The 13,321-nt window shown below is 36.5% G+C and overlaps 1 protein-coding gene across 3 annotated transcripts in view; it reads left to right on the forward strand.

Annotated features, from left to right (window-relative positions):
- Positions 1 to 279: 279 nt before the first annotated feature.
- Positions 280 to 13,321, forward strand: part of gabrg2 (gamma-aminobutyric acid type A receptor subunit gamma2) — a 153,008-nt gene continuing 139,966 nt past the window's right edge. For 2 of the 3 annotated variants that reach the window (XM_079834427.1, XM_079834425.1), the window contains exon 1: positions 306 to 740. In XM_079834427.1, coding sequence (XP_079690553.1) covers positions 625 to 740 — 116 coding nt within the window. In that variant the 5' untranslated portion in view covers positions 306 to 624. Of the gene's footprint in view, positions 741 to 13,321 lie in introns of all 3 variants that reach the window. The other variant, XM_079834426.1, reaches the window with a different exon arrangement.

Here is a 13,321-nt window from a genome sequence, read left to right on the forward strand (position 1 = left end):
TTCAGTGCATTCTGATTGGATAAATCGCGCTCAAATGCCGCGATAAAAACGCACATTTCGCTTGGCAAATAGTATTTATTCCCTTTTATTGAATAATAGTGTATTTATTAATAATAATAGAATACGTATCTAATAATAATAAAAATAATAAAAAATAAATAAATAAATAAAAAACCGTCAATTCAGACGCTATAATATGTCTGAGTGGATACTTTATGCGAGTGGTGGTTATAATATTATCTGGATATAGTGGATAGGTTTTTATTAATAGAAGCATGTGAGCTTTGGTTCCATCTCTACCACGCATGTGTTGTTGTACTGCAGCGCCGTGCATCAGATCGGCTTTCACACAATTCATCTGCATCCACACTTTTACCAGTTATACGGGACCCGGAGAGCTCGCGTTTATCTTTTGCGTCTATTTCCAGTTCTCTGCCAATATTTCAATATAGCAGGCAACTCGCCTCCATTAGGTGTGCGCGTGTTCTGTTGTTTTTGTGACGGCTTGTATTGCATCGCAGCAGCGGCTCTGAGACGCCAAAGCCAACGCGGTCTGCTATGTGTAAGAGCGAGGAAAGGCAGTAAATAAAGGGGACACGTCTATCTGTGTGAAGAGCGAGCAAGATGGTGATCATGGCTTCTTTTGATTTTTCATCTAAATGCTTGAATGCGATGGCCATCCCCGAGATCACACTCAAGCTGTTTCTATGGGCTTTTCTGTTCGCCCATCTTCCTTTGAGGTAAGAATGTTATATCTGCAGGCGAATTTAACATGTTAATGTGTTATGATGATACGTAAACGTTACATGGGCTTGTGTGTTTGGAGTGTGTGCGATGATTGGTGCTGCTCTATATCCCATGGATTCCTTTAATCTGTTTGCCTTAATCAGTCTAGAAATTAATTTATAAATATATGCGTTCACATTGTCGTATGTGACATATATATATATATATATATATATATATAATGTTGAGCGAACTATTCGATAGCTACACCACCGAAATTACTCATTTATTACAATAGTTATATAATGACAGAATTTATTGAGAAGAGGTGTGTCATGATTCAAACAGCATATGGGAAACAGTATGACACTTTTTCCTATATTAACAATATGCTATTTGTCATTGTATACAGGCAAAGGGGTAAAGTTCATAGCTTTGTCATGTACATGACGCCATTTCAGTCCAGACATTTGTTTAAGAAGATTTAAGTCAGGGATTGACTCCTCCTCTCCACCTGCTGTTGAAGAATCAGGGATAATTCTGGCCTAACAGTCCAAGTTGGACATGTACCACAAAAACTACAAGCGCATACTAAACATATATCTAATATAAAGGAAGATTAGCAGGGGTTTACTGGGTTTTATTGAGGGATTGAGATTTACTTCATCTTGTGGTTCCCTGTGATAATGATCTAAATGTAAGTATAATAATATGTTTAAGGTATTTAAATGATGCTATATATTTAGCTATTTATGTGGCCTAATCAAACCTCAGTAGGCACATGATTATGAACCTTCTTGTCATCATAAAGTACTGTAGGTGTAAAAAAAAATTCAGAAATATTAAGAGGAAGAGTGAGCCCAGAGCTTTTGGGGGCCCCACAATGATCATCCCTGAGGGCCCCCATGACTTTAACAAAGGGGGAACCCCCTGTCCCCAGACCCCTAATTCTACAGAGGAGGCCCAATTCATAGTTTTCAGTCACGTGACTGTCGCGGAGCCCTGGAGGGCAAAACAGCTATAGAACGAATAAAAAAAAAAAAATATGTGAACAAGATGCAAGTTTTCTGTATCCATATACAGCACCCGCTGCAGTATTTCAATCACTAAAAACAGCAGGAAGTTTTTAAAACACTTAACTTGACAAACACCCAGGGTGGGTGATATTAAAAGATCAAATTCAGTTTACTCCTTTGATGCATACTATATACAGGTGAGTAGATGAGGCAACAATATGAATGCAATGTGTTTTCATTATAATGGTTTTCGATGAAAAAAACACTTAACGAGAAACCTTGTGTTACATTAATATTCTGTGTTCATTTGCTTGCCTGTACAAGGTATGCATAATTAATAAGGTGTATATTGAATTTGGTCTTTTAGTATCACTGTCTTACTGCATCAGAACTTACTACAAACCTGGTAAAAATAACTGGCAGGCAATGAAGGAAAGCCTTGTTTTGCCCTCCAGGTGGGCGTTCCTATAATGGTGTGACGTCACGTGAAAACTATGAATTAAATATACTGTAGAGGGGGCCCAGAAAACCTAGTGCCATCACATCTGTTTGAAGAAAGGAAAAGTCACAAAGTATTAATCTGATGCTTACTACTACTAACTGAATAACGTACCCTTTATTTTTAAACCTTATGATTTTTGAAGGCTACAATACTGACAGATTGAGTGTTAAAGGAACACTCCACTTTTTTGAAAATAGGCTCATTTTACAAGTCCCCTAGAGTTAAATAGTTGAGTTTTACCGTTTTTGAATCCATTCAGCCGATCTTTGTATCTGGCGGTAGCACTTTTAGCATAGCTTAGCATACATCATTGATTCTGATCAGACTATTAGCATCTCATTCAAAAAATGACCAAAGACACTTTCAATATTTTTCCTATTTAAAACGTGACTCTTCTACAGTTACATCGTGTGCTAAGACAAACTGAAAATGAAAAGTTGCGATTTTCTACACCTATATGGCTAGGAACTACTTTCTCATTCCTGCGTAATAGTCGCGGATCTTCGCGGCCGTACCATGATTCGTTGGTATTCTGTGAAACATGGTGGTAGTTACACCTTCGACTTACTATCACAGCCCTTTACAACACACAGAACCATGGCTAATCACACAGCTAAATCCACAACACAATTTGTCGGCTGCAAGCCTGAAACTTTCTCTGCAACTACACAAACTTAGTGCCGGTCACATTGAAAGTTACCTAGCTGGGGGCTACTTTCAGACGCTGCATTCCATCATTGCGCCGCTGCAGCCATGGTACGGCCGCGAAGATCCGCGACTATTACGCAGGAATGAGAAAGTAGTTCCTAGCCATATAGGTGTAGAAAATCGCAACTTTTAATTTTCAGTTGGTCTTAGCACACGATGTAACTGTAGAAGAGTCAAGTTTTAAATAGGAAAAATATTGAAAGTGTCTTTGGTCATTTTTTGAATGAGATGCTAATAGTCTGATCAGAATCAATGATGTATGCTAAGCTATGCTAAAAGTGCTACCGGCAGATACAAAGATCAGCTGAATGGATTCAAAAATGGTAAAACTTAACTATTTAACTCTAGGGGACTTTTAAAATGAGCCTATTTTCAAAAAAAAAGTGGAGTGTTCCTTTAAATTATGACGTGAACACATATTAAGTCAATTATTTGTATTTTGATCGTCTTAAAAGACTACTTTGAATAATATTAGAGGAGTATATAATCGTATAGGTCACATAGGCCTTCTATGTTTGAGAAGATTACTGACAAAAGCATCTATTGTATAGTAAAATTATGTTCTTATATTCAACCTGTCCTTTATGTTGGTTTAAGTCAGATCTCGTAGCATAATAAGTAGGTAGTAGTTTCAAACAATCACAATCCACAATTTGAATCACGATCTTCCTAATTTTGAGATGTACTATATTGAGAATTTCCAGACTGGAACAAGCCTATGGACTTTATCTATTAGCACAATTTAAAACACATCAGTTAGTCATTAAACTCTGAGTTCAACTTTAAAACACTGCATAGTCTTCACTGTGTGAATTAAATATGCATTGATGCTTATTAAAACTACTGACGTTATTCAGTCGTGAGCAGTGAGTGACTTTGTCTTTTGTTTAACATTAATGACAGACAGCAGCAGGTTTTGCATTATGCTTTAAGAGCGAATGCATGTATCTAATATAATGGTAACACTTTACAATAAGGTTCATTAGTTAACATTAGTTAACTGCATTAGTTAACTTGAACTAATAATGAACTGCACTTTTAAAGCATTTATTTATCATTTTTTATGTTAATTTCAATATTTACTAATGCATTATTAAAATCTTGTTAACATTAGAACTAACATGAACAAACCATGAACAGCTGTATTTTTATGAACTAACGTTAACAAAGATGAACAAATACAGTAACAGATGTACTGCTCATGGTTAGTTCATGTTAGTTAATACATTAACTAATGTTAACTAATGAAACCTTATTGTAAAGTGTTACCGATATAATGACACGCTGTCATTATACTGACTGTCTTTATGTAAATACTCGCTAAGACTGATATTTTGACATATTTTTGTGTATATTTGAGTGTTTTGGCATGCCTGAAACCCAGAGTATACCTCACTCCTCCTGTCTCTCACACAGAAAGCGCATGGGTCTCTTTCGCAGTTTATTGCACTTTTAATAACTCTTTTACACAGTCACGTTACATGATTTGACTGATTTGGACATTACGTTTAGGCTTTTAAGGAGGGACGAAAGCACACCTCTTTAAAGGAAAGGAACGGCATGTGGCACAATGATCATTTTATCTTAATTATCATGCTTTCATAATCATTGGAAGCCAAAATTGAAATGGAAAATAAAATGTCGATATAATTTGGTAAGTCAGCACAGCCATAATAGGGGGTCATTGCTTTATTTTAACATTATTACAAGGACATAAAAGATCACAATCTCTACGATTCACTTAAAGGATCATGAAACCCCCTGTTATAGCAGCAGTCAGTTCTCACCACAGTTTTGAAAAATGCTATAAATGTGGGCGTGGTTTAGCGGCGGAGTGGAGGGGGACGACTGATAGCACATCAACGGCTTCTGATTCGGACAATTTTATTTCGCTCTCATTAAAAGCATCAAAGCTTCCCACAAATGCATGCTGCAAATTACCATTAAGTTACACACAACACAATCATGGATTTGTAAGCTCACCGTTACACAAATAAATATATATCCTGTGACACCTATAATTCAATGGACAATTAAATGCACAGCCATTCACAATTTGTTCTCTGCATCGAAAATATATATGAACACGCTGTTGCATACCTTTGATAACTTTTTAGGCTTATTTTGTGGAGTTTTTATGAGCCGTTTGGTCGGTTAAATGGCCGTGAAGAGCGGTTACACTCACAGTGTGGATGAATCGCATTTGTGTGAAGACTCAGGATCTATTGAAGAGAACGTAGGCAATGCAGAAACACATACAAAGTGGAAAAAACACTCGTTTATGATCCATTAATTCATCTCTCACTTCAACCCTCTACAATGCGAGTAAAACACTCGCATATGCGAGTAAATCGTCACTCTGGGCGATTAAATAATATCTATCATTGACCATTGGCTAATACATTCTCAGATTTTACTCGCCAGTGTGTGTGTTAGATGCTAAGAATAAGTTTAGCATTAATATATATTTTTATTCGCTGAACACTCTGAATGAGGGCTTGAGAGTTTCGTTCTCGTCAAGCGATCTGACGTCCCGTAAACTCTACTTTGAAGAACTCCGTCGCTTTGCTGAGCGTGTTTCACACACACACACGCAAGAGTCTTACATACCACGCAAAATCGACGCGCTACATGTTAACAATATTCTTTGTTGTATTTTCCTGTCAAAATAACGGAGTTCATTTGGAATTATTCAGCTTTTAAGAACAAGCAGAAGATATGCCGTTTTTTTCCGGTAGTGGGCGGAACTAATGTGCAAACGGCAATCTCTTTGGCTGGCGCTCATCTTTTCCTGTCCTTGTTTTGATTTCAGCAAATCAGTTTGAGCGAATGCTGTCAACGTGATTAATATTCATGAACCCAGTAGCTCATGTATATTGTTATTAGTAGTTGAATTAGTAGTATTATTATTATCTTTTAATAATATAATATAATTACAATTATAATTTTTTTTTTTACAGAAACAGCAACAATATCTTAAGCTCCACCACCAGTCCAAAGTTCAGTTAAATGACAAATATAATGCATACATGGTTACCAACAGTTTTAGTTCTAATTACTAAAGTTCAATCATGAAATAGTGCTTGATTATCATATCATAACATAGTCTAATGCTGATTGATGTTAAGAGTGTACATTCAGATATTTAAAAAGCTGAAGAAACTGATACATTTGGTGGAATATATATATATATATATATATATATATATATATATATATATATATATATATATATATATATATATATATATATATATATATATATATATATATATATATATATATATATATATATATATATATATATATATATATATATATATATATATATATATTAGGGCTGTCAAAAGATTAATCGCGATTAATCGCATCCAAAATAAAAGTTTGTGTTTTCATAATATATGTGTGTGTACTCTGTTAATTATTATTTATATATAAATACACACACATTCATGTATATATTTAAGAAATATTTGCATGTATATACTGTATATACATTTATATAATCTATAATATATATAAATATACATGTTTTATAAATAAAAATAATATTTTTTTCTTAAATATATACATGCTTGTGTGTGTTTTTATATATAAATAATAATTAACAGAGTACACACACATATATTATGAAAACACAAACTTTTCTTTTGGATGCGATTAATCGCGATTAATCTGTTGACAGCCCTAATATATATATATATAATGTATAAATTTAATATAATATAATAAAGTATATCAGTCTGGCGACTAAACAAAAAAATGTACTAGCCAATGGCGATTCTATTGCTAAGGTGTGCGTAGCGGGTTGCACTAAAGCTTGGAACATACTCTGCAAGAATAAAGAAATTTGTTTGTTTTCTCGAGGTGGCAAGAGCAAGAACAAAGTTCGTTCTGGCCAGGACATTCCATACCTCACGAGAAAAGCAGGTGCCGAACATCTCCGTTTCTCCGCATTAACCCCGCTCACTATACAATTCTGACCAATCACACAATAGTTCTCGGACACCCACAAGAAAAAAGTTCTGCTCAGACGATGTGTCGAGAACGAGCTGCGAGAACTCCCAAACCAGGGCTGCGAGAACAAAATGACGTCATTTTGTTCTCGCAGCCCTGGGAGCGAGAACTTTTTTCTCTGTTCTCGCGGAGTATGTTGCAGTCTTTACTGTGTGCGATCTCACTGTTTGAAGGGCCAGTCAGAGGAAAATGTCTATCAACGCATGCTGTCATGAATTAAGCAACGTGTCTTCTCATAGGACAAGACACGCAGTCTCATGAATAATTATGAGACACCGATGAGTCATCGGCTTACTATAGTACGAGAAAACGGCACATCCTATGACGCTGACATAAAGACGAATTTAAACGAGGAAGTTGAAAATAGAGCAAAAAGGTTTAAAATTAACCAGTTTTCTCCCACATTCAAAACTAACAGATGGTAACATTGTCTTCCATGGTGTTCAACACACATGCTTCTGTTAAAATCTCAGAAAATCTGGTTTAAAAAGTAGATTGTGGATGTCTTTAAGATCGATCATGATATAAAATCGTCAGATCACCCACCCCTAATAACAAGTTTCTATTGTACATCCAATCCAATTTCACATATAGTCCTATATAGGGCATTTTAAGGAATCTATCCACGACTATTGATTGGGAAAGGCCAATCAGACAAATACAATTATTGAACGATTCTGACTTAATATAGGAGCTGTGCAGAAATTCAAATTGTTCTTGAAATCACTACTTACTGAAGGAATAGAACTGACAAAGCTACTAATACTGTCACTCAGGGTTATCCCCTAATCTTCATGTACTTTGAAACAACTATTTTTAAAACGAAGTTATATATGTAGACATGTAATCTCAGCAGCAGGTATCTGCTGATCTCTCCATATGTAAATTGACTTCAGGGTTCCTCAAATCTGGTCCTGGAGGAGGGCCACTGCCTGCAGAGTTTAGCTCAAACCTGAGCAAACTCACTTACCTGGGATTTTCTAGTGATCCTGAAAACCAGAGTGAGTTTGATCAGGGTTGGAACTACAGGGAGTGCAGAATTATTAGGCACGTTGATTTGCACTTCTGGAGACTCCAGGTAGGTTGCAGCTTTGGAAAATGGTGGCGCTGGAGACTAAAGGGTTACTGATGGTTTCACCCTTAATTCTTCACCTTAATTCTTAATTCTTTTGCAGTTAACAGGTGTCTTTTCTTCACCACCTGTTTTTGTCTGACCCTGCTGACCCAACGAGCATTTCACTGTCCAATGGTCACGCCTTAACTGCAATGTCTAGTATTGCATTAGTATTGCATCCTTCTCATGGGCATTTAATACTTTTTGACTTTTCAGTCTGAGTTAAATCTCTTTTTTGGCTCAATTTATCTGTAAAAGAAAACATGCCTAATAATTCTGAACACCTGAATATAAGGTGTTTTTCATTTCCAGCCTTCATGAACAATTATATATCACTTATACATTATTAAATACTAAATCAATAGTAGTTATTAGGATTACTGTGGTTTGGAATTGGTCAAATGTGCCTGGAAAAAAAATATGATCAGAAAATCAACGTGCCTAATAATTCTGCACTCCCTGTAAACTCTGCAGGGCATTGGCCCTCCAGGGCAAGATTTGAGGAACCCTGACTTAGATGAAGTTATTTGAATCCTTGTAAGGATATTTTTCTGACCCATTAGAAATAGCTTAGGCAAGTGTCAGATTCATGGAGATCAAAAGCTGACAGCAGGTGACTGACAGTGTGGCACTGGTAACATTTGTTGGCTGTACCCCAATATTAAATGACATTTTCATCTCGAGTTGCACCACAGGGATTAATACTGACTGTAGAGTCATGATGAACAGATTTTGATAGTACTGCCTTTGATAGTACCCAGCGTGCTGGTTTAAGAGCAAGGCCATTAGTAACATCTCAACCTTATCATGAAAGATGTTCTGAACCAAAGCTCCGCATTTTGATAGTTGACCCAAGGCACCCAAATGCATGCGGTGTGTTACAGAAAATGATACGTTGTGATAGAACCACGTTGTATGCATTGTACGGTTATGGTTGAGCTGCATTAGAGAAGACAGTGTTGTCGCCATGTCAAAGAGCTGCTGTTTTGTCCACACCATTTCTAAAACTCATTTGTTTGACCTTCCTAAGGCTGATGAACTTAGAGTGGTGGAAATGTACTTTAAAACTGTTCCTGAACATTAAAACCCAAACGTTTATCTGTGTGCTGCACATTTTATGGAAAGCAGCTTGTTTTTTTGTAGCTTTTGTAAGACGGTTCATCGCTCCTTAGGAAAATTATCCATGGTTTTGTGATCGATTACTGTTTGTATTACCTTAGCTTTCCGACAGATATCATGATTAAATGGTGGATAATATCATATCTATAATGTATAAGAACATTACAAAAAATATACCACTCTGAAATAGGGATCGACCGATATGGATTTTTTAGTGCCGATGCCGATACCGATTTTTTTTTTCATCAGCCTTAGCCGATGACCGATACGGGCTGCCGATTTTCTTGAGCCGATATTTGGAGCCGATACTGCTTTTGCTCCCTCAATTTACAACATAAAAATGACACAATGATCATGATGATAACAATTTAAAATTTACAATTTAAAAAAGGAACATTTATTATAACATTTATACATATATTTAACAAATAGTAAAAACAGGTGAGGTAGAACAAGAAAAAAAAAGAGTTCAGTGGTGAAAATAAATTCTGAAAATAAATATTTAAGCATAAATAAAATAATTACACTATTGCACACAGTATCAACAAGCAAGCAGCATAATAAAGTGCACACTGACTGTACTATACTTCATTTTAAAACTATTTACAACCTAGTCATTTAATGGTTACACTCTAAAAATGCTGTGTTAAAAATAACCCAAGTTGGGTTGAATATGGACTAACCCAGCAATTGGGTTGTTTTGACCCGGCGGTTGGGTTAAATGTTTGCTTAAAACAACCCAGTTGCTGGGTTAGTCCATTTTCAACCCAATTTGGGTTATTTTTAACCCAGCATTTTTTAGAGTTTAGGTGCACTTCACTTAATCTCTTGTAGAGAAACATCAGCGGTAATTCAGGAAAAAATCTCCCAATGCTCCACGTGAAACTTTAGTCTTTCGACCTTTTACCATCGTGTCAATTCTCAATTGATTTTGATTAATATGCGCGAGGGAGGGAGAGCAAGACAGTTTGAAGACGGTGAGAGCTGCCCTGTGGACGCCTGTCTGTAAATAATGCAGGGGAAAAAATATCGGCGAACGCAGCAGCCTTGTATCGGCCGATGCCGATACAGGTAAAAATCGCAAATATCGGCCCAATATATCGGCCGGCTGATATATCGGTCTAACACTACTCTGAAACGTTACTAGATATTTACACTAGAGAGGAACTCGCAGTTATGGAGGGGGCGGGACATTTCCCAAACACACGCTAACGCTGGTTTCACACTGCACCCGCTAGCAGTGCGGTGGCAGCGCAGAAGCAGTGCACATGTAGGGCCCTATCATTTCCACGATCACGGAATCGCGGCATTGGCATATTAACGCGGAATCTAGTGTTAACGCAGAATTTCCCGGAATTTTACATATTTGGAATGAAATTCTGTTTTGTGTGGGAGAAAAACATATGTCTGGGGAAAATGCAGACCGGGGGAAGCAAATCTGGGCGACACAACCCCTCCCGTCATTTCAGCTCCCCCTTCAAAACAATGAAAGTATGTCGAAGCACGGCTCTGCTTTCGTCTGCGAAAAAGTTAAGAAACTCGACGCTAAGCCCTCAGTACCGAGCCGAGCAGTTCCCGCGTGACTTTTATGTGTCAGGTGAACTTTTGTTTTGTAAGTTTTGTCAACATTCCGTTGACTGGAAGCACAAACATGCATGCTCTGACCACCTGTTATCCAAAAGCCATGTGAAGAACAAGGAGAAGTACAATGATAAAGCTAGCAAGGCCACCACGTCCCTACAGACGTGCATTACTGCATCTGCATTTGAGTCATGATTCGTATGAAATTTCGTTTTTATAATTTTTTTGGTCCTATTTTTTTTACTTGAAAGAAAAAGCTAATGGAGCATTTTCATTTAAACTTATATAAACTAATATAATTAATTTTTACTGGACAGTTTAAAGCTCATAACCATTAATATTTTGTTAGAGTGCAGTGTTATGTTGCATCATGCAGTATTTGTCCTGAAAAGTACAGAGTAAATGTGATGTTTGTTACCTCAATAAATTTAAGGTCATTCCTATTTTATGTTTTATGTTCTATTATATTAACATTAAAAACACACTCTTTTTACGACTAAAATAACAGTAAAGGGGAAAAACCTGAATTCCCAAAAGTTAAAGTGGGAAAAAAAGGAATTTGCAAAAATTTAAACCAAAAAAACGGAATTTGGGAAAAAATAAAACGGATTTTATAGGGCCCTACATGAAGAGCGGAGCAGCTGAACTGCAGCTTGTGGAGTGCAAATACAGACAAATATCGCCCATTCGGTCACATTTTCTGGTGTTCTTCTCCGACCCCTGTCTGTCTCATGCTTTGATGATGGGCAGAATATATCTGCTGAGAATGCGACCGTGTTCCCCTCTGTCCCAAACACATATACATATAACATGCAGTATATAGGTAGTTTACATGATAAAAGTAACCATAAAGTTAAGATATTCCTCTAGTTTGAAGCCTTTGAAGTTTGGGCATATTTTATTAAAGGGATAGTTCACCCAAAAATGAATATTAGCCCATAATTTACTCACCCTCAAGTCATCCTAGGTGTATATGACATTCTTCTTTCAGACGAATAAAATCGGAGTTATATTACAAAAGTTCAGGCTAATCCAAGCATTAGAATTTGATTCATAGTTGCTCTGTTTTTGAAGTCCATAAAAAGTGCATCTGTCCGTCAAATAACGTGCTCCACGCGGCTCTGGGGTTTAATAAAGGCCTTCTGAAGCGAATCGATGCGTTTCTGTAAGAAAAATATTCATATTTAAAACTTTATTTAGAGACTGTAGTGCTGTTTAATGTATTGAAAATATCCTTTTTAAATGTTTCTCCCTTGTTTTGGCAGTTTGTTGTTATATAGGGTTAGATTTTTAAAATGCTTGGAGCTCTCAGCTCCTTTAACTTTATCATCCGGTCATGCATAGGGGTAAAACAATACCGTCATATACCACGAAACCTAATTTTTGGTCATATCGCCCAGCACTAATAAGACCCCTTTAAGATTTTTTATCCCCCGAATGTAAGAAATCTGCAAAAAATAAGAAAAAGCATGTTGTGGTAGATAACATTGGACTTGGCTCTTCATGGCCCGGTCCATAATCCAGGCTTGACTAATGTGTCTTTCTCTGAGTTTGCTTGTTATGAAGCAGTTGTAATTATTGCCACTGGCAAAATGGACTTTCAATAAAACTCGGCTGAGTTTACAGTAGAAAGGCGAAATAATAATATTGAAATTGGTGCTACCTGACTAGAGAAATCAGAGAAAATAGGCTGTTGTCTTTCTTTTGCTAAATAGGCAGGTAAGCTTCAACACCCATAGTGCACTGGGCATGTTGCCGTCCAAGGCCACTCCCACCATTCTGCTATGGATATGTTTACTAGAGTCAAAGAAGGTAAACTTAATTTACATATGCTACCGACATTGTGACAATACAAAGCAGGGCTGGAAATTCTTGAAGTTATACTTTAAATGTCCATTGCAACTTATATCTATTATAGTTATAACAGCTTGTTATGCTACTTGATATTGCTAATATCTTATAATATTTTAGATATTTCTTATAATATTATTTAAAGGTGCAGTGTGTAATCTTTATGAGGATCTATTGACAGAAATGCAATATAATATACATAACTATGTTTTCATTGGTGTATAAAGACCTTACATAATGAACCGTTATCTTTTTATTACCTTAGAATGAGCCATTTCTATCTACACACACCGCGGGTCCCCTTACAGTGAAGTCGCCATTTTGCGCCGCCATGTTTCTACAGTAGCCCTAAATGGACAAACTTCTCTACAGAGCGCTAGTCACTCTCTGCTGTCTCAGACGACATCTTTGTCCTGTGTCGGCCACCATAGCTTCTCTATGTGCTTTGAAAGAGAGGGTGAATTTGCATCTCGCAACCTCACCGCTAGATGCCGCTAGGATTTACACAGTGCACCTTTAAATGCATTGTAGTAATTATAAACACATTGGTTTGTAGTGCAAATAGCTTTACCATTTACTGCACTTTTATTGTTAGTTATTTACTTATAGCAGCTAATGAAGTCTAAGACACCTTAAAATAAAGTGTAACCAAATAAGCTATTGCATTAAAAGAAATGTAGACTTACT

Source organism: Gobio gobio, assembly GCF_949357685.1.
Source record: "Gobio gobio genome assembly, chromosome: 14".
NCBI classification, from domain to species: Eukaryota; Metazoa; Chordata; class Actinopteri; order Cypriniformes; family Gobionidae; genus Gobio; species Gobio gobio.